Source organism: Mus musculus, chromosome 12 (genome assembly GCF_000001635.26).
Source record: "Mus musculus strain C57BL/6J chromosome 12, GRCm38.p6 C57BL/6J".
Taxonomy (NCBI): Eukaryota; Metazoa; Chordata; class Mammalia; order Rodentia; family Muridae; genus Mus; species Mus musculus.
Window position 1 is genome coordinate 110,464,337 of NC_000078.6, and position 22,138 is coordinate 110,486,474.

Below are 22,138 nucleotides of genomic sequence, written 5' to 3' on the forward strand. Positions count from 1 at the left end.
TCTTCCTCCTCCTCTGTCACTTTCTACCCATTGCAGCCCCACTGACGGCCATGAAAGAACATGTGTACAGACACAAGTTCCACTTTTTGGGGAAGACAGGGTACAGCGAACATGCTGTATCCATCTTGCCTTCACTGGTATAGATGGTGGCTGTCATTTATGGACAGTGGTAGCAGGAAACCAGTGTCTCATGTCAGCTGGTCATACTTAGAAACCCCACCAAGCGGGGGTCCAGAGCCCGTATGAGCTCCACAGGATCCCTGTGGTGAGCTATCTATCCACTGAACCTGTGTGGATGACAAGAGTCTCCAGCGGCTTCGCTGTTTCTCCCGTCAGTTTCCTCAACTGGGCAGGAGTAGCTCACTGGCCACAAGGAAGTTGACTACCCCTGATGACTATGATATCATCAGTGATGTGCCTTTTAGCAGGGAGCCCAGAGTGCATGCAAAGAAAAGCCAGGAGAGACAGTTCTAGGCTCAGAGAAGGCACCTGTATGCAGCAAACAGAGGAGTGAAGCTGTGGGAACCTGCTGTCACAGGAGGTGTTCTCACTCTTGTCTCTGTTCAGTGGTTGAAGGAGCGTATACGCTCACATCTTACAGTTCTGAGGCTGAGACTGGAATCAGAGCCCAAGGGAGGCCCAGAGTGGTGTGTCTAATCACAGCCCCTCCTCTGTCTTTAAGCCACAGTGAGCTTCATATTTCCCTGACTCTGGACTTGAGGTTCCGTTATCTTACTGCCTTCCGCATTCCACCGTCCTCCTTCCTTCATGAGGAGTGCTCTGCTGACACTGGCTATCTCCAGAGTGAGGGATCTTTCCCCTCTCTGCAGACACTGGCCGTCTCCAGAGTGAGGGGTCCTCCCTTCTCTGCAGACCTTGACTTATTCATAGCTGCAAAGTTCTTTAGCCAAGCAGGGTGACATGTTCACATGTCCCAGGGATTAGGATGTGACTGTTTTTGTGGCAGTCATTACCTAGCCTACCACATTATGGTAACATTTTAGAAGTCAGCCAGGCCGAGGATGGCTTACACTTGCAATCAGCACTCAAGAGGCTGAGGCAGAAGGATTACCACTAGTTAGAGATTAGCCTGTGTTATGCAGTGCATTCAAGGTCAGCCTGAGCTACCAAGTAAGACTGTCCCCAAAGAAAAAAATCTCAAAGGTCTTCAGGGGACATAGGTAGTCAGGTGCCTGACTCTTATAGTCCAGAGTAGCTGAGGGTGGGACTTAAGCCTCCGCCTCCCGCAGCTCCAGGGAAAGGGTGAGAAGAACACTGCCCCAGAGGAGCAGTGTGTGTGTGTGTGTGTGTGTGTGTGTGTGTGTGTGTGTGTGTGTGTGTCTGTGTGTGTGTGTGCGTGTGTGCGTGCGCGCTCATGCTGTGTGTGCATGTGTGCGCGCTCGCGCTGTGTGTGCATGTGTGTGTGTATTTCCTACATTTCGGTTGTGCTGTATTATCAGTTATTTTAAATAATCCATTTTACATATTTATTTCTTTTTCTTTTGAAAACAGATAGCCAGCAGGAAAAATAGCCTCACGGTTGTCCAGTCTTCGACATCTACTAAAATAAAAGTACCAATCCCTCAACCCGTCGTCGTCCCTGTGAAGAAAGACAAACGGCAGAATTCTTCACGGTTTAATGCCAGCAATAATAGAGAGCTACAAAAACTCCCATCTTTAAAAGGTAATTGTGGCTTGTGGCCAGGGGAGCAAGGCAGTCTCCAGCCCTGCGGGCTGCTTGCTTTGGTGATCGGTTTTGTTTTTGTTTTCTCCTGATTCGGTTTCTGGTTGGATTGGGTGCTGCTTGCTTTACTGCGCTAACAGTTTTCATTCCCGAGCTCTGGAGGATAAATGTCTACTCGCTCCATACACCACAAGTGCACTACAGTAAGACAACTGAAAATCTTAAAAGCTGTGAGGAAGCGGCCGTTTCTTTTTCTCGTGGTTCTCTGGCTTGTCTCACAATGCCAGCCTTTAGAAGGGGTCACTCCAGGTCATCACCAGTGTCCAGGCAGGGCTTGCTCCTTTAACCATGGCCAGCCAGATCAGTCCCTCACCTGTGACCAGCCGTGACCTAGGGCTCCTCACTTGGAGCTGCTCCCATTGGCACAGCCGCCTCTTTCCACCAGAGGATGGTTAAAGCCTTAAGTTTCCTCCAGGAGGCTTCAGGGTTGAGCTACGTAAGACTTTGACAAGGAGAATGGTTCAAGGACCATGGTCAGATGGGAATGTCTGATGAGCGCTACATATTCTGAGACCTAAAACTGATACACAGAGTAGCTGTCAGAGTCTGTCATACCTGAAGTTTGTAATGACAGTTGGTTTTATAATTAATCTTGGCCTTCTTTTTTTTTTTTAAAGATTTATTTATTATTATTCATTAGTACACTGTAGCTGTCTTCAGATGCACCAGAAGAGGGCGTCAGATCTCATTACGGATGGTTGTGAGCCACCATGTGGTTGCTGGGATTTGAACTCAGAACCTTCGGAAGAGCAGTCAGTGCTCTTAACCCCTGAGCCATCTCTCCAGCCCCCTAATCTTGGCCTTCTTTAGAGTTGTATTCCCAGTGCCACCCACAGGGCCAGGGTGTAGCAGAACTCCATGCAGATGTGCCTGGGTGAGGGGCAGTGAAGGCTCTCTGTCCTTCATTTGCCAGCAGGTGGGTGGCTGTTCTCTGGATGCAGGTGTTCTAGCTAAGGGGCATGGCACCAACCAGGCGTGAATCCTGGTGCACGTCACAGGGCATGTTAGGGTGTGTCCTGTCCACCTCACACAGGTCAGAGCCCAGGAAGAGCTCAGCACAGGCTGGAGGGTGACTTCTATCTTGTACCCAGTGAAGGAGTCTATGAGAGTCTGCTCGTAGTCCCTGCTCTGCCTCCGCCGGCTGCTCTCTGTGTCTGCCTCCACCTTTTCTCCGTATACCAGTTCTTCTCCTACAGCATCCTCTCTCTCAGCAGACCCAAGGTGCATTGGTACAAGCACTCAGTGCTCTTTCCTGAGGGAGTCCATGGGTTTCTCCTGCCGTCGTACTGTGACAAGGATTGATATGCCTGGATCTCAGACAATCAAATAGGGTGACCCGTGTGACCATGAAGCGGGCTCAGCTGGGCCAAGCACTTTGTGATGTACTCTTGTAAAGAGAAGAACCTTAGCTCTCAGGTTTCCAACTTCAAGTTAGATAGTTTTCCTTTTTTTAGAGTTTCATTGAGACACAATTTATTTACCCTGAGATCATCTATCATTGTTGGGTCCTGCTCCTGCCCCATGCACAGGGTACTGCTGATCTGCATTCTGTCTGTATTTGAAACTGTAGATGAGGGCTGGAGAGATGGCTCAGTGGGTAAGAGCACTGACTGCTCTTCCAAAGGTCCTGAGTTCAAATCCCAGCAACCACATGGTGGCTCACAACCATCTGTAATGAGATCTGACACCCTCTTCTGGTTTAGATTTAATAATAAATCTTAAAAAAAGAAACTGTAGATGATCTTTTTACACACACACACAGAATCTTATTTTATATGTACGGGTGTTGTCTGTGCACCACTTGTGTGTCGTATCTGAAGAGGCCAAAAGAGGGAATCAGATTCCCACAAGCTGGACTTACAGGTGGCTGGGAGTTACTATGTGGGAGCAGGGAGTCTGACTCAGGGCCTTTGGAATTGCAGTCAGTGCTCTTATCCACTGAGCCATCTCTCCAGCCCCATCTGTATTTTTTTTTAAGATTTATTTATTCATTTAATGTATATACAAACACTGTTGCTGTCTTCAGACACATCAGAAGAGGGCATCAGATCCCATCACAGATGGTTGTGAGCCACCATGTGGGTGCTGGGAATTGAACTCAGGTCCTCTGGAAGAACAGCCAGCGCTCTTAACCGCTGAGCAGTCTCTCCAGCCCCCATGTGGATTTTTTTAAAGTGATCCTGTTATTTGCTAAAGCAGTTTCTAAAGCAATAAGAAGCCTTAGCCCCTCTCAAGGATTAAGAGTATTTTGGTTGGTCTGCTTACTTTGTTTTGTTTGTAATTGACCCATAATAATTATAGCATCTATTGAGTACAATGTGATAGTTGGATGTATGCATACAATGTGTAGCAACCCAGTCAAGGCAATTAGTGTTCCATCCCCTAAAGATTTATCATTTTGTCTTGGTAGGTATTTTGAAATCTATAACAATTGTGAACTGACCATGCTGAGGCTACAGAACTTTGGGACTTAGCTCTTTATCTAACTGCCTGGCAACTGTCACCCTTCCAACCCGGCTTCCTCCTTACCATCTCCATCCTCTCCTGACTGTTAGTTTTCCACTGTGCTCTGTAGGGCCAGCTGTTTGGGCACCGTGCTGTTGGCCTCAGAACACGCAAGCCTTTGTGATCCTCGGCTCCGTTTACTTAACATAGCATCCTTCAGTTACCCTGTGTTTTCACAAATGACTTTATCATTTTATGGGTCACTAACAGAGACCAGTAATTGGGCGCCACATTGCCTGTGTCCATTCTTTTTTCAGTGGATACCACAGTTGATATCCTGCCTTGCCTGTTGAAACAGTGTTGCAGTAAACACAGGCATGTGCATAGCTCCTGTGGGTACATCACAGAGTGGACCTTGCTGGGTCAGATGGTGGTTCTGTCCCAGTTTGCTGAAGGAACCCCACAATGACTGTGCTAATTTATATTCCCAACCATCTTTCACATCTTGTGAAAATTTGCTGGGGTTTGTCCTTGAACCGCAGGTCATGGAAGAATGGCACCTCCCTGTGGTTTGACTCATATCCCCTAGATTTGGGTCATTTACTTGTCTGAAGGTCAGGTCCCTCACGATGTTCGGGGCTGAGTTGCACCTGTGTCTGGACTCTGTCCCATCGGAGCACTTGCTTTTGCAGTGTTCTAGCTACCATGTTGTCTGTGTACTTCTTACTTTGCTATGTGTGACGGTTTGTATGTGCTCGGCCCAAGGAGTGGCACTATTAGATGGCGTGGCCCTGATGGAGTAGGTGTATCACTGTGGGTGTGGGCTTTAAGACCCTCATCCCAGCTGCTTGGAAGTGAGTATTCTGCTAGCATCCTTCAGATGGAGACGTAGAACTCTCAGCTCCTCCTGCACCATGCCTGCCTGGATGCTGCCATGCTCCTGCCTTGATGATGATGGACTGATCCTCTGGACCTGTAAGCCGGCCCCAATTAAATGCTGTCCTTAGCCTGGCAGTGGTGGTGCAAGTCTTTAATCCCAGCACTTGGGAGGCAGAGGCAGGCGGATCTCTTGAGTTCAAGGCCAACCTGGTCTACAGAGTGAGTTCCAGGACAGCCAGAGCTACACAGAGAAACCCTGTCTTGGAAAACCAAGAAAAAAAAAGTTGTCCTTATAAGAGTTGCTTTGGTCATGGTGTCAGTTCATAGCAGTAAAACCTTAACTAAGCCACTGTGACTCCATTTGTGTGTTTCTTCTTTGATTAGTTCTGCTCCTAGGGAGTCATTAGAGAGAATCATGTCTACCCTGCATTTTCTTCTACTAGTTTCCTGGTTTCACAACCTAGATTTAAATATTTGATCCATTTCAAGTTAATCTTTATATGTTGAGGAGAACAGAAGTCTGGTGTCACACTTCTACATGTGGCTGTCCAGTTTTGCTGGCACCATTTAGCAGACTGCTCTTCTCCGTGGCATATATTTCAGGTGACTGTCCGTGGATTGATTTATTGGTTTTCAATTCAGTTTCATTAGTCTGTATCAGTTTTACGCCGGTGCCACAGCTTTGTAGACTATATTTGAGGTCGAGTTCTTTGATTCTTCGAGTTTTTTGTTCCTTTTGCTCACAGTTGCTGGGGTGGGTCTGAGAGCAGGTTTCGTCCAGAATCCAGAAGGCCCGCCATCGATTCCCGGCACCACAAGGTTAGTCTGGGGACCACACAGACCCTGGTGCTTGTTTTTATTTCTAGTTTTGTGAAGAATGGCATTTAGTATTTTGATAGAAGTTATATTGAATTGGTCAGGTTACCTTAGGTAGTATAGGCGTTTATATAATGTTCCTTCAGTCAACCCATGGACATGGGGTCATATTCTTCCATCTTGGTGTGTCCCCTTCCATCTGTCCCGTCAGTGCTTTGTAATTCCCTTTCCAGAGACGCATCACTCTCCTCCTTAAGTGTATTCCTGAGCCCGTTATTGTTTATGTTCATTATGGGTGGGAATGTGTCCTTTATTTTTCTGCAAATTTGTTGTCTATACATACTAATGATCCTAGAATTTTTCTTTGAGTTTGCTTTTGTCTTTTGAAATAATCTTGGTATGTTCTCCAGGTTTGAACTTGTGAGCCCAAGTGATGCCTGCAAGTAGCTGGGTCACCACGGTGCCCAGCCTAGCCGGGTCTGCAGGCGCACACCATGGTGCCCAGCTTACCCTGGCTGTCCTTTTTCTTCTTACTGTACCACTGATTGACCCGAGGACCTTATTCGCCCTAGGAAAGTGCTCAACCACTGAGCTATACCACCAGCCTTCTTTTGACTTTATTATTTTGCAACATAAACTCACTAATTTGGCCAGACTATTCTTAAACTTACCCTCTAGTCCAAACAGGCTCTGAATTTGTTAGCATCCTACCTTAGCCTCCTAAACCTGGGATTGTGGTTTGCAGTGCTAGGTCTAACTTACACTCATTTTTTTTTTTTAATGTTGATTTTTGTTCTTGGCAGCATTACAAAATTCTTACATCATTTTTTTCTTTTATCAGTTTTGGTAGGTATTTATTTATTAACGAAACCCTTAAACTTTCTTATATAGGGACTGGAGAGATGGCTCAGTGATTAAGAGCACTGGCTGCTCTTCCAGAGGACCCAGATTCAAGCCCCAGCCCTCACGTGGCAGCTCACCCTGGTTGCAGGGGACCGGCCTTAGTCATTGATCTATTGCTATGAAGAGACACCATAGACACTCTTAGAAAGGAAAACGTTTAGTTAGGGCTGCTTTATAGTTTCAGAGTCTTAGTGCATTATCACTGGGCAGAGAACATGGCTACACATAAGCAGACACAGCGCTGGAGACGGAGTCAAGGTTCTACATCCAGATCCACAGGCAGGAAGAGAGAAATGAAACCCAGGAGCCCACCCCCAGTGACACACTTCCACCGACAAGGCCACCCCTGCTAATCCTTTCAAATACCACCACTCCCTATGAGCCTACAGGGGTGAGGTGGGGGTGGGGTGGGTGTGGGGGGCATTTTCATTCAAACCACAACGTGATCCAGTCCCATAATTCTGGCTTCTCCAGGAGCCAGGCCCACATCTGGTGCACCGATGTACAAACAGACCAAATAGCCATACACATAAAAATAGAAATGACCTTGTTTTAAAGTTAAGGCTATCAGCTGAGGGTGGTGACACATACCTTAAGATCCAGCACTCAGGGAATCAGGAAGGTGGATCTCTGTGAGTTCAAGACCAGTCTGGTCTACAGAATGAGCTCTATGACAGCCAGGGCTACACAGAGAAACCCTGTCTCGAAAACAACAAAGCAAACATAAAAGCCCTCTATATGGTAAGGCCATGCTATCTGCCATAGCTTCAGTTTGGTTGCCCTTGATTTCCCTCTCGTGTTGGATCGTTCTGTCTAGGACTATAGCATGCTTTGAGTAAGAGTGTGAGGATGGCGTCCTCCTGTTGCTCCTGACCTCAAGGAATGCTTTCAGCTCTTCCCACTCAGTACACACAGCCTTTGTTGTGAAATGTGTCCCTCTGTGCCTGTCCTTTCTTCCCTCTGTCTCTCTGTTTTCCCTTCCTTTTTTTTTTTTTTTTTGTACTGGAACCTGTAAGGGTCTATCATTCTCTGAAGAATGATACCCTGGACTCAAACTATGTAAACACAACGAGTGTTTTATTCTGCACAAGTCCAGCATGCTGGGGTCTCCCATTACCCGAATAGAGAGACACACAGGTGAGCTCACAGGCCTGATTTAAAGCACGTTAGGGAATTTCTGGGTAGGTGACCTCTGTGTTAATCTGTTGGGTCCATCTCTATGCAGATTCCTTTACCTGGGTGTAAGGGCTGGGAACCTGCTGTGGAAGGTCTGGAAGCTGCTGCTGACCCATTGTCCTTGCCTCAGGCCAGATGATGGGCGGGGCAGCTTCTGGGGACTTGCCTGGACTTGCCCGGTTCTCAGAAACAGAGATTTGGGCCTAGTCTCCTTAACTCCCAATGTGAAGCCTATCAAAGAATCAGCCTGGCCTTCTCAGAACCCACTAAAGTAGAAATTAAAAGTATGTTGACCAGGCTGGCCTCAGACTCACAGAGCCCTACCTGCCTCTGCCTCCTGAGGGCTGGCATTACAGACATGCACCATCACAGAGTACCATGGGTTCTTCCTGTGTCTGATGTCACGATGGTCATACAGCCTTTCTGTCTATCATTCTGTTAATGTGATAAGTTTATTGGTTACACGTGTCAAATCATTCTTGCCTCTCTGTTATGACTCATAGATTTTGTCCTCTTTCTCTGTTTGTTTGTCTCTTTCTTTCTTGATTCATTCATTTATATGAAAGCTGTCTGCATGGACACCTGAATGCCATCAGATTGCATTACAGATGGTTGTGAGCCACCATGTGGTTGCTGGGAACTGAACTCAGGACCTCTGGAAGAGAAGCCAGAGATCTTAACATCTGAGCCCAGTCTCTTGCTTCCTCCGTTTTCTTTCTTTCTTTTTTTCTTTTTTTTTGGGTTTTCGAGACAGGGTTTCTCTGTATAGCTCTGGCTGTCCTGGAACTCACTCTGTAGACCAGGCTGGCCTTGAACTCAGAAATCCACCTGCCTCTGCCTCCCAAGTGCTGGGGTTAAAGGCGTGCGCCACCACGCCCGGCTCATTTTCATTTTTTAAGATGTATTTATTTTTATTTTGTGTGTATGAGTGTTTACCTGCATGTATCTAAATGTACCAGGTGTATTGCTAATGTATACCAGGCTGACCTCAAATTTTGAGAGAGCTAGCTGTCTGCCTCTGCCTCCCAAGTGCTGGGATCAAAGGTGTGGGCATGCCCGTGCCCATCCACGCCCAGCAGCTCTAGATGTCTTTAACTTGACTTTCTTATTGAAATATAGTTTCTTTTGTGTGTTTGGATGTGAGTCCTCTTATTTTATCATACAATTCACTCATCAGTATTATAAAAACTAAATACAAGGCCGGGCTGTGGTAGCGCATGCCTGTAATCCCAGCACTTGGGAGGCAGGCGGATTTCTGAGTTCAAGGCCAGCCTGGTTTACAAAGTGAGTTCTAGGACAGCCAGGGCTATACAGAGAAACCCATCTCATGTACCCCTAATTCTCAGTAGCAGGCACAGAATCACCCTGGTTTTTTGAATACCTGTTCCCTGTTGTCTCACTGAGACTCTCCTGGTGTGTCTCCTCCGCAGCCCATCTGTTTACCTTTTAATTTCACATGGTTGTCTTTTTCATTTCTGGATGTTGTAGTTAATTTTTTTTTTTAATTTTCCTTGTGGGCTTGGGAGATAGCTTGGTAGGTTGTAGTGCAGGAAACACAAGTTTGGGGACCCAAGTTCAGGCCTCCAACATCCATGTAAAATTCTGGGTGTGGCTGTACCTGCCTGTAAGACCAGCCTCTAGGGTCAGAGTTGGGAGTGGCTAGTGATGTGACAGAATCTCTGGGCATCTGGCTGTCTACCTAGATGAAAACCAGCAAGGTCTAGGTTCAAAGAGAGACTCTGTGCTGAAGGAATAAAGCAGAGAACAATATAGGAGTACACCTGACATCTCAGCTGGCCTTGGTACAGGTACACACAAGCACACGTGTGCATATGCACACACACACACACACACACACACACCCCACATATGTGTACACATATACACATACATGTATACACATGCATACATGCACACATGCTTACAACACATGTGTACATACACATACTGGGTATACATGTACATACATCCATACCCTGTGCACACATACTTGTATGGATGTGTGTACATACATGTATTGCACAGACACACACACATACACACACACGTGTGCTTACTTACACCTCTAATACCCACATCCAAAAGAAATGTCTTACCACTTGAAAATATTCTGCTATCCTCTTGCATGTACTGTCAAACTCTTTTCTTTAAATAGAGCAAACACCGGTGTTTTCCAGCCTCTGTCAGAAAAACTAACACCAGCAGTTGTGACATCAAGCTCATAATGTCTTCTTTCTGCGCGCCTCTTTATTTTTATGATGTGCTAATCACCATCCTCAAATATTTTTAACAAATCGAGGCCTTAGAATGAAAGTCCTCCAGCAGGCTTTGTTTGTTTTTCTTGGGCCAGAATCCTTTTGCCAAATACTTGCAGTTTGGGAATTCCTTAAGCCGTGACACTTGACTAATAAATAGTCTGCCGAGCCAGCTGCTACTCAGCGCCCCACTCCCCCTTGTAGGTGCTCTAAGTGGAGGCTGTCTTGGCTGGAGTACATCAAAGGTGAGGCTGTGTGACTCAGGCGATGACATTTTTCTTCACTGTGGAAGCAACATCATCTGTGTTGGCCTAGCAGAAGTGATGGTGCTGGCCGACTGCTCTCTGTCACGCAGTCACATCCCCCCTATGCAATGCAGAAAGCGCAGGAATAGCTTGTGAGGTCCACTCTGTTGTCCTGACCATGAATCCCACATCAGTCAGCCATACAGGAATGCTTCGTGGCCTCGCTAATCCCTTCAGAGTCAGGAGTGGAGTGGGCTAACAGACATTATTTTCTTACCAACTAGATATATGAAAACTAGGCTAGGCATTATTCTGACTTTGGATTACCAGTTTCCTCTGAACCTTTTATGCGTGACTATTTTATTATCGTTGATTTCATCTTTCTTTCTAATGTTAAAATGCAGGATTTCAACCCTACCCATGCCTTTAAAAAAATTTTTTTTAGCTTAGTGTTGTTATTCATTTTATGTGCATGGATGATTTGTCTGAATATATACACGTGTGCCATGTCTGTGTCTGGTGGCTGTGGAGGTCAGAAAAAGGCATCAGATCTCCTAAAACTGGAGTTACAGGATAGGAGCCTACCTGTGTCGGGCCTCCAGACCACGTTGGCCTGCCAGTTCCCATTGTAGCCCACAAAGGCCTTCAGCCACAACTGCTCCCTGCCAATGGGAGGGAAAGAGACACCCTATAAGGAAGCAGACTCAGAAAGCTGGCAACCAGCATAGCTGTCCCCAAACTACACAGATAAGCTGATAGGAGCTAAACAAAGAAAGAGTGGTCAGGTAAGGGACCTGGGGTATGACTAGGGAGGCTCAAACCCAGATCCTCTGCAAGAGCAGGGAGTGCTTCCAACCACTGAGCTATCTCTCCAGCCCAGCCTATGTATTTTTGGATGTGTGTGTGTGTGTGTGTGTGTGTGTGTATGTGTATGTTTGCATATGTACATTTATGTGTAGAGCATTGGTGTGACTGACCATGGTACGTGTTTGGAGGTCATAGGATAACTTAGGTGTCACCCTTCGACTTCCACCTTCCTTGAATGAAGGTCTTTTGTTTGATGACACACACAGTAAGCTAGCTGGCCCAAGGGCTTCCTGTCTCCCATCTCACCATAGAACCACTGGAATTACATGGATCCCAGCGATTTGAACTCAGTCTCTCATACTAGCATGGCAAGGACTTTACCCACTGAGCCAGGCCCCTGCCTCCTACCTATTTTTGATACCTTGATTTCTGGCATAGTGAGGCACCTCCCAGGCTGGTTATATTCCTCCCTCTCTCAGGCCTGCAGTGGAGGGTGCTTTGAAGACCAGAATCTGGGGTGAGGTGGGGGAGGGGTGCTCATTGTCACTGGGACACAGTACTTTCAAGGAAGGGACATCAAGTGTACAGTGTTAAATTGACATTCATTTGTTGTTTCTATGTAGATTTTATAATGTTTTCTTAGATTTTCATTTTTATCTCTTACTAAATGGATCTTGATTCCTCCCATCCTGGATATAATTGTGGCTGTGTGCCCTACTAAAGCAATTGCAACATCAAAAATGCTGACATTGTAGACCAGCACTTTGAGTTGGTTCATCTTATTGTAGAAGAACTGTTGACATTTGAATTGGGTCCCACTAAAATGTTAGGAATCTAGTGAGTGGGGTAGGGATACAACTCAGAGGAGAGGTACCTGCCTACCACGTGTAAGAACCCCAGTTCCAGCCTCAGCACACGTGGTGGGAGGAGGCAGTGGAGAGAGTTGGCCTTGTAGGATACTTACACACTTATTCAGAGTATACCAAGCCTCTCCGTTTGCTGAGACCACTGTCACCTCCTTGCCAGTCTCGGCACTGCTGACCGCTCTGTTCAGGGTCCTTGTGCCTCCCAGGCGTCACAGGCCGACTCATCTGTGAGCTTATCTGTAACATTTGTTGTCGCTGTTCGTGTCTTGGAACCGCTCCTTACATGACTTCAGAGGGAAGCGTCTGACCCATAGCAGATTGTGTCCACATAACTCCCAGATTAGTGATGTCCCCCTTGTGTGGGAGATGCCTGTCCCTCTGTGCTTGTTCATTGCTGGGTCATATAAAAGCCTCAGTCATTTGAGGTGTGAAGGGTGCTTTGTAATTTAACCTCAGAGGTTGATTATAGTCTCAGGCCTGCTCAGTGAAACATTAGTCCAAGTCATTCCCTTCACTTGGTGTTTGGGGTCTGGAAGATAAAAGTGCCAAATGTTAAATGAAACACAACTTTTTTGTTTGTTTGTTTGTTTTTTAAAGAAACTTATGAAAGTAGAAAATTAATTACGACTTATTTCTTGAGTCTGTTTTCTGTGTTGGGTATGGTGGTGCACACTTGTAGTCCCAGAAGTCTGGAGGGAGAGGCAGGCAGATCTCTATGAGTTTGATTGAGGATAGCCTGAGCTACATAGTGAGACCGTATCTCAAAACAGTAACAACAACAACAACAACAACAACAACAACAAAAACAAAAAACCAAAACCTGGCAAAGCCAGGAGGAGGCCAGTGTGGGCCCTGTCATGAGCCAGAAGCCCTGCAGGCAGGTCGCTGAGTATGGGGTCTCTCTCCTTCCTTGACCTGACTGGCAGGATCCCTCAGTCTGGCTTTTCTGAAGGGGTAATTCCTGCCCTCATCCGTGGAAGCGCTGTGGTCCACCTTCCTTCACAGACTTTACATCCGGCCATCATTAAAAGTTTGCAGCAGACACGTGGCCAAGGAGCGAACCCCGAGTTCCCAAGGCTCCTCTGCCCAGGCTTTTATCTCCTCCCTTCTGATTACCTGTGTGTCCTGTGAGCTGGTGCCAGGCCACAGTGAATTCTTAACTACCATGGGTGACCACAGGTGACCCCTGGCCGACACCATAAGTAATAGCCAGCATTTTGTCAGACAGCTGGACCTGCAGCCAGGCCCTCCCCGTAAAACCTGAACAGCATCTCACAACTCACGTGGTGAGCATGCGTGTGCGTGCGTGCGTGCTTGTGTGCGTGCATGAGTGCGTGCGTGTGTGTATGTACATTATTCCTTGGACATTCACCCTCTGTCCTCTCCTTCCACCTTAAGACCTGGTTCCCAGACAACCTGCTCTCCCCTGTGGTATCCCATGGCCCATCGCTCCTGCTGCCCAGTGTCTCCTGAACTTCCCTGGCTCAGACCTTACTTTACCTCCTCTTAGAGCTGTGGTAAGATGTACACTGTGAGCTCAGCATGTGACCTACACACCACAGGTGTGCCTTCAGCAGCCTACGGGGTCCCGACCTGACCCTCCTGACAGGCCCGTGCATACTGACGTCTCCCCACACTGAATCCCCCTCGCAGAAGCTTTGCCCTGCAGCAGCCCCCAGGCCTCCTGAGCTCTGCTGTCTCTGGGTTTGATGACTAGGGGTCTCCTCCTGCATTGTCCTCCATCTGGTTCCGTTTGCTTCAGCAGGAGGCCCTCAAGGCTCTCCAGCACATGACTCCTTTCTGAGGCTCAGTGATGTCGAATTGCTTATGCTGACACCTCCTTACTCGACAGCTGCGGAGAAAGTGCTCAAACGTGTTACCCCTTACCTCATGCCGGCCATCGCCCCGCTGTCTGTGAGGGCGGGCGGGCCTGTGTCTGTTCTAGATCCAGGAAACACTTGTTGCATTTGCTGGAGGAGGGAAGAGCACTGCAGCTCTGGCCTGTCCACCCCTGTCCTCTCAGGGACTGCTGTGACTGCTGTGGTGCCACCTCTCAGGATACCCAGGGTGCCCAAGATGCCCAGGCATAGGCTCTCTCATGGCTCCCTTCTCCTTGCTCTGCCTCGGGGCTCTTGAAAAGGAGATCAGCAGCTGAGGGTGGAAGCAGACCGTATAAAACAGCTGGTGTGGAAACTCTGAGACGCTTGAATCCTTTCTATAGAGTTCATGGGTTTCCTGTCTTCTCAGAACAAAAAAAGATGTGAGCACCTGCTCTGGTCTGAAAGGCATCCCAGCCCAGCTGCGAGGATTTAAAGTGGGCCCGGGTCTGCGTGCAGGAGCTGGAGTAGGCAAGCTTTGTTAGGTAAGCTTTGTGAGGTAAGCTCTGGTGGCTCTGCTCAGTCACTGGAGACTTGCTCGAATCAACAGGGCCACCCGAGCCTGTCCCTTTGTCCTTGATGCTGGCAACGGACTTTTCCTGGCAGCCTTTGAGCAGAGCTGCGTACTAGGGAGCTTTGATCTGTCTAAGGAAAGTCTATTTTGAACTACAAGTGAAGGCAGAGGTTTTAGGTTAGACTTCTTCCCCAACAGGACCCATAACAGCTACACTCACACAGGTGCCAACACTGGCCAGCCTGATGCCACACACTGCCACTGCAGTACCACAGACTTGCCAGTAAATGCCAGATTGCGGTGGATGAGAAAGGAAAACCAAAGAAAACCTTTGGCTCAATTTAGAAATCAAGATTTGAAGGTTTTGTTCAGAACTACTTTGTAAAATTAAAATCAGTGGGATGTATTTACAGGCAGGTGTTTTGTTTTGTTTGTTTGTTTGTTTTTAGTAGACAACAAAACAGCGACAGAAGAGCAGAGGATGCAGGCTGAGTTCTGGTCTCTTCCGCAGTTGGAAGCGGCCAGAGCCTTCATGGGCCGCTCCAGCTCCCCTGGCACTTGTCCTGTAGGAGGCCTGTCCGTACCAGCCCTGGATAGTGTAGCCATAGCAACTGAGAATCAGTGTAGACAGTTGTAGCACTGGGCGGGTGATGGCTAAGGCACAGGCCACGGCCTCGCCTGCGGTATGGGAGTCTTCTTCACAACCGCGGGTGGTGCTCTGACTGCCGGGATGCAGCAGCATGTCCTCCCTCTTAGTCTTGCACTGCCAGGAAGAGATGTGAGAGTAGTCAAGGCACTCTGACCAGATGGGGGGCTGCCGAGTGCTCAACCTGTTCTTGCCATACACTAACAGAGCACCCTCCAGGCACTATACACTGTCTGAGGGCTCGCCTGCGGGAGGGGGGGGAGCCACGCCCCCAGAGTGGTCAAGCCCAGTGGCCACTCCAGGGTTAGTCTCCACATAGGTTCTATAAGTGGCTCTGCTGTGTCCCCAATCATCACGTGGGGACCTTCCGGTATTCAGTTGGTGGACAGAGGCGTGTTCTGAGGCGAGCAATGGCTGCACCTGCCTTCTGCTGACCTTGTTTGGACTGGGCTTAGTGGCATCCTGCCTGGGTCCTGCACTTTGGTTTGAACTCAGCAAGGGGATCACTATGGCGTATCGGAACTTCTAATAGCATTCTGCTAACCGATGGATCAGTGTCTTGTTCAGCCATCATCAGGGAAGCTTCCTCCTGCAGCAGACAGGCGTGGCTGCAGAGACCTACAGTCATACGTGGCACACACAGGATCACACAGGCATGCTGCTTCATTCCCAGCCAAAGAAGGAAGCTTCGTGGGCCATTGACGGCTCCCTCTTTCCAGTGCCCTCCCCCCTCCCCCTTCAGCTCCGGAGCAAACGACTTTAGCAATGCTGACAATAGTGAGAGCGCTAAAGAGTGGCCAGTGCATCCGTGCCACCCTCAGTGGCCTCCTAGACACTGAGAAGTTGTGTCACCTTTTCCGCTCATATTTCTAATTTTTACACGTGTATGGCTGTATAAACTTCACAACCTTTCTCAGTTCCTTTGACATTAAATTAGTTTACAGTGTCTTAGAATCATAAATAACAGGTCATATTCTCAACGAATAAATTTCTTAGGAATTTCTTATTAAGGAGTTGAGAAACTCCTCACTAAAAACTCTAAGACACCCAGAACAGAGATAGAAGACAGTGCTGAAGAGAGGAGGGTGTCTTAGTTAGGGTTTTATTTCGGAGACACCTCGACCACAGCAACTCTTATAAAGGAAAACATTTCATTGGGGCTGCCTTACAGTTTCAGAGGTTTAGTTCATTATCAATATGTCGGGAAGCATGGTGGCATGCAGGCAGACATGGCGCTGCTGGAGCCAAGAGTTCTGTGTCTTGGCCCGAAGACAGCCAAAGGAAACTGAAATTTCACACTGGGTGGAGCTTGAACATAGGAAATCTCAAAGCTCACTTCAACAGTAATGCACTTCCTCTAGGCCACACCTACTCCAGCAAGGCCACACCCACTCCAACAAGGCCACACCTACTTCAACAGGACCACACCTACTCCAACAAGGCCACACCTCCTAACAGCGCCACTCCCTATGGGACTAGCATTCAAATTCATGAGTCTATGGGAGTCAAACCACCAGAGGAGCAGCCAATGCTCTTGGATTGGAAGCCTAGGGTTGTTAAGGGATCAGTGCCAGCCTAGGGACCTACAGATGCAGGCAGTCCTACCAAGAGGTGAATGGTTTCATCTAGAAACAGAAAAAGTCATCGTAAAATCCACTGGGAAGACCAAGACATTCCAAATCTTGAAAAAGGAAAGGGCTGGCACCTTACGCATCTTGATTTTAAAGCAACAAAGTTACAGTAAACAGGATGACTGTGGGTTTCCATAACAACACCCAAGGCTAAACCAGCATAGAGAGCCAGGAGTAAAGCCAGCTCAGAGCGGGAAAGTACTGGAAACTGGAAGTCCACAAACATAATTACCTCAGAAGGCGTCAAAATCCTAAGTGCTGTCAACCAAAAGTATAAAAAGTCTTTGAAGGAATTGGCAGTGGGGAGTTCATGGTATTAGATTCCAGTGAATTTTTGGACACGTTGTTAAATATTGTAGATAATAAAAGACAAACTAGGTAAACTGTGCTATGTCACCCTTAAAACCTCAGTGTGTGTGAGGGTGCACAGTCGTCAGAATGGGCAGCCTACAGAGGAGAGGGAAATATTTGCAAATGACAAGCCTGATAACAGATTGATATCTTGACCATATGAACTCCTACACATGCACAACAGCGAAACAACTTCATTTAAATATATAGAAGACTCAAGTGGACATTTCTCAGAATATACACTAATGACCCATAGGCCCAAGCATACAGGCTCAGCATCACTAATCATTAATGATGCAAATGAAAACTACCTCGAGATTACACGCAAACCAGTGTTGCTGACGGAAGAGGACGGGGACTTGTGTGCTGTTGGTAGGAACAGCAGATGGTACAAGAACTTTAACAACCATATGGAGGTACCTCACAGAGTTTAGAGTGGATTTACTCCATTCCACGTCAGGGCACCCATCTGAAAGATTCTAGACCACTGAGGTGCACACGTGAAAATGGTTAGTTAGGATGGGGCTGGCACGGTGGCTCAGGAGATGACACATGCTAGAAGAAAAGGTCTGGTTCCTGTAGGTGGGTCCTCTGTTTCATGGCGTGGTATGTGTGTGTGTGTGGGGGGGGGGGGGCACAGACCCAGGTAAATGTAATAAAGAATAGATTTTGTGTTACGTGTCATATTTCAGCCCAGTTGTAAAATATGTTTTTAGTGAACTGTTTCATCCATGGTTATTTTATTTCTAGAATGGGTTCTTTCTTTTTTTTTTTTCCCCCCGAGACAGGGTTTCTCTGTGTAGCCCTGGCTGTCCTGGAACTCACTCTGTAGACTAGGCTGGCCTCGAACTCAGAAATCCGCCTGCCTCTGCCTCCCGAGTGCTGGGATTAAAGGCATGCGCCACCAAGCCCGGCTTAGAATGGGTTCTTAAAGTAAAATTACTAAGCAAAGCCTCTCGGTGCCTGTTGCCTGACTGTTTTCTAAGCCAGTGAGCAGTCGATAGCTCTGTTGTCAAAGCTCTGGCACAACGCAGTTACTGTTCTCTGTATCATTAGAGTTGGGTGGATAAGATGGCTCAGTGGGCAAAAGTGCTGCTGTCACCCCTAGGCTCTGACCCCTGGGACCGACATAGCAGGAAAGGGGAACTGACTCTTGAACTGTTCTCTGACCCTCACATTTGTCCCTTGACATGTGTGCACTAAATAAATACAGACATTTGTAAAAAAAATTATCATTGCCCTAATAGATAAAAACACTCTGCCTTGCAGTTTCTGATTGTTCATAGTTTTGTTTTTTTACACAAACTTGATCATTTAAATCCTAAGGGCTTAATGTTTTTCTAATAAATTTTATTAATCTGTATTTATATTTTCTTTGGTTGGAGGGAGATGTGGAAAAGGTCAGGGTTATTTGAATTGGTCTTAATTCTGGTGAGTGGGTATTGGTGGCACACGCCTTTAATCCCAGCACTCAGGAGGCAGAAGCAGGCAGATCTCTTGAGACCAGGCCAGTCTGGTACACAGAGTGAGTTTCAGGACAGCCAGGGCTACTCAAAGCCTACCTGGAAAAGCAAAAACCAACAGAGTAGATTCTTGTGAGACACAGAGTAACTGTTTTCAGATCTGCTCAGGGTCCATCAGGCGCTGGCCTATAGCTGTAGGGTTGATCCCTCATCCTGTCTGAAGATCCCTCTTCTTGTAAAAGCTGTGGGGTTGGAGAAGTCGTGGCTTGTCTTGGTTTGCTTGTCTCATTCCCAGCGGGTTTTTTGGTGCGAGGAAGGGCTTGAGTTGACTGTTTGCGAATCACTTACGTGCTGTCTTCTGGGGACTGTTCATATGATTCCCCCCATCCGTCGACTTGGTTTATTCTTCATGGTCTGAGAGCGTTTGTTGGTGTTGGGTCACTGCTCCTGTCCCCTGCTCTCCTGTGATGTATGTCTCTTTTTGTATAGGCTTACTGTGTAGTCTGTCCTGAGTTCCTCCTGCCTCAGCTGGATGCTGAGAGTATGGTGTGCCTGCCTTATATCTAGTGCGGCATGTTTTATAGTCTTAGAAGTCTTTAAAAACTACTTTGTATGCCTAAGGTTTCCAAGAGTATGGGAGAAATCACTAATAAGGTTTGAAATCCTTTGATGTAAGATCATTAGGAAAAATACATCAAAAAGTGTCTTCGCTCTTTTGCCTTTGAATTTGTCTATGTTATATAAAGCTGTTAGGCATCTCCTCTCCTGCCTGTCTGTATTCCAGTTCATGAGCATAGCTCTAGTGTATGCTAGCCCCCATCTCACCTCGGATGACATAGGAAATTATTGGCAGGCAGAAGTGTCTGCTTGTGGCCCCTTAGCCCCTTCCCACATTGCTGTTTGTGTCTGCTGAGTCCCTCTGGATCACTCCTCACTCAGGGGGTGACTTGAGGGAAGTGACGTTTGCCCTCAGCACCACCTGCAGGTCTTGAGAGGCAGTGGGGGCGGGGAGGTTGTAGGGATGGAGTTAGTTGAGAAACTCCTGGAGACAAGTGGGCAGGCAGAATCTCATTTACATTACCTTGCTATCCAAGCAGCAGCTGCTCCAGTCGCCCACAACTGCAGTGCAGAGAACACCATCAGGCGTCTTCCACTTGAGTGTTAGAGAGAGTACACTAGGACTGAGGTCACTCGCCTGGCATGCCCTGCCCCCATGCTCTGCTGAGCTGTAGAATCCCGCAGCATCTTTGGCTCTGAAGGAAAGAGGAGAGGGATTCAGATAGACTTTTTTCTTCCTGTTGAACTACCTTAGCAGCTACTGAGAAGGTAAGATCCGTTCTTGTTGGTGAATGGCTGTAAGTGTTCGTTCATTCACTGCAGTGTATCAGGCTAGACCCACAGACGTCATGGAGCCGTGTGTCAGACGTGTCTGGGAGTTAAAGGCGTTTATTTGTCCCGTTCTTGAATTGAGCATTATAAAGTGGCACAGCATAATTCCAGAGATGTTTCTCCGAAGGGAAGACTTTTCCTGAAAAGTCCTGAAAGCGGTCTCCTCCCACTCTCACTGCCTCCCTGCAGACCGGCAGCAGGCATTATCTTGCCAGCATCCTGACAGTGCTCTGACTCCGAAAGGCTCTCTTCTCTGAGAATAGTTTTTTATGTTAATTCTTTTTTGTTTTAAAAATATGAATAGTAGTATAATAAATGAATAGAAAAAACCTCTTAATTAATTTAAAGAAAGCATAACTTAAGGAATCTAACATAATAACATTTTTAAACTACAAAAAATAGAATGGGCCAGACAGACAGCTTAGTGAGTAAAGGCATTTGCCGCCAATTCTGAAGATCCAAGTTTGATTCCTGGGACCAAGGGTGGAAAGAAAGAACTGTTTCCCACAGGTTGTCCTCTGACCTCCACATGAGCTGTGGAGACACACACACACACACCTGACATTGTGTTTTCTTCTCATGCCCCCGCCTCTGTTTTGTGCCTTTTAAAGGTTTTCATAGCTGTGGAGTAGACACACCTTCGTCTGTAGCACTTCCTGACTATTAACTATTAAGCAGCTCCTCCACAGATTTTTAACCCTCATTTTTCTGGGCTGGGGGAGGAAACAAGGTCTCAGGAAGAAGCCGGTGTCCGATTATAGATCCCTCAGTTGCCCTGGTGATAGTAAGGAGGCTGAGCACAAGGCAGAGCCCAGACCGGTTGGTCGGTCGGTTGGAGCTTTTAGTATTTAAATAGATAACCCCTTGCTTCCTGGAAACTGGGGTGCCAGCATGCTCTGCTCAGGCTGGAAGTCTAGCAATGGCAGAGGTTTGCCTAGTGAGCACCAGGCCCTAGGCTCACCCCCTAGTTCTGTTTTAAAAAAAAGGAGAAAAAAACCCTAAATGAATAAAATAAGAGCTGAGAGGTAGAGGGCACAGGACAGGTTGGCGTACGGCACCACTGAACTGGGGGGAACCAGTTTGGGGAACGGTAGATCTTGGAGACGGAGCGTGCCTGTGTTCCTTTCTTCTGGCCGCTCTTGGCGTCATTTATGTGCTCTCTGACGGGGCTGCGGCCCCCGGTGCCACCCTCTAAGAGCTGGGATTCTTACCTAAAAGTTAGTGAGAAATGAAGACTCTGGAAAGCCGGAAAATGCCCAGGTTTTTAATGCACACACACTGACAGCCAAACAGAACGCTCTTTCCGCTTGCAGGCTTTTTTTTTTTTTTTTCCCCCAGTGTCATTTTAAGTTGCAGCTTCTGGCCAATCAGCGAGCTCCATGCCTAGTGACATCACGAAGCAGCCAGTTCCCTCCAGCTGCAGAGAGCTTCAGTTTGTCTTTTTTTTTTTTTAAACTAAAATGGAGGCTGGTTTCTTGCCTTAAGGAGTACAGCGCCCTTCCCGCTGGAGCCTAGATGTTGACATGTAATAAAGCGGGCAGCGGGATGGTGGTGGATGCGGCCAGCTCCAACGGGCCTTTCCAGCCCGTGGCCCTTCTCCACATTCGAGGTGAGTTATTGTGTGTTCTACTGACCGGAACCTTCCGTGGGTAGTTAATAAATGGCTATTGTGCTTTGGATGGGAAAAGCAGGAAGTCTAACCAGCAGAGTCCCCTTCACGTTGACGGGACTGCGCCTGGGCAGGCCAGGGGTGTCACCTCCAATCGGTGGGCATTTTACACATTACTTACGGGGCCTGAGGCTCAGGAGGCCTTGCACGCAGAGTTCAAAGCTGGTTTTTCTGCTTTCTCGCTGCTCTCCCATCCCCCTTTCGAGGCTGTGCTGATGTCAAAGGATGTGAAGTCACTGCCCGGGGAAGGAAAGGGGCGGGCCAGCCGGGCCCGGCTAAGTTGTCTGTTCACTGAGTTTGAGTTACCTTGGTGTTAGTGTTGGGTAATACTGCAAGGGTTTTGCCTCGGTCACAGCTCTGAATTAAGGATGAACTGCAGGCAGAGAATGTGCAGAATTGATGAGAGGAGAACTTCATTTTGGAAGATGTGTGCTCTAGCCATGCAGCCTGAAGGGAGCTAGG

The 22,138-nt window shown here is 47.5% G+C and overlaps 1 protein-coding gene and 1 long non-coding RNA gene across 31 annotated transcripts in view; one reads left to right on the plus strand and one right to left on the minus strand.

Annotated features, from left to right (window-relative positions):
* Positions 1–22,138, plus strand: part of Ppp2r5c (protein phosphatase 2, regulatory subunit B', gamma) — a 135,932-nt gene that overhangs the window by 17,193 nt on the left and 96,601 nt on the right. For 13 of the 27 annotated variants that reach the window (XM_006515924.3, XM_006515918.3, XM_006515923.4 and 10 more), the window contains one exon: positions 1,513–1,684. The exons of 2 other annotated variants lie outside the window; for them this stretch is intronic. In XM_006515924.3, the coding sequence (XP_006515987.1) occupies positions 1,513–1,684 (172 nt within the window). Of the gene's footprint in view, positions 1–1,512; positions 1,685–21,460; positions 21,617–22,138 lie in introns of those variants that run through there. 12 more of the 27 variants (NM_001364205.1, NM_001364214.1, NM_001364206.1 and 9 more) reach the window with 1 other exon arrangement.
* Gm19605 (predicted gene, 19605) lies at positions 1,623–21,849 on the minus strand. Of its 4 annotated transcripts, NR_168658.1 has the most exons (6): positions 21,219–21,300; positions 19,700–19,871; positions 12,235–12,665; positions 11,049–11,125; positions 10,060–10,584; positions 1,623–2,264 (listed from the first exon to the last, which is right to left on the minus strand). It is a non-coding gene; the product is annotated as a predicted gene, 19605 (long non-coding RNA). The 4 variants fall into 4 exon arrangements; NR_168659.1 differs by lacking the exons at positions 1,623–2,264; positions 10,060–10,584; positions 11,049–11,125; positions 12,235–12,665; positions 21,219–21,300 and adding exons at positions 14,864–15,290; positions 21,798–21,849; NR_168660.1 differs by lacking the exons at positions 1,623–2,264; positions 10,060–10,584; positions 11,049–11,125; positions 12,235–12,665; positions 21,219–21,300 and adding an exon at positions 21,798–21,849 and having other exon boundaries at positions 18,485–19,871.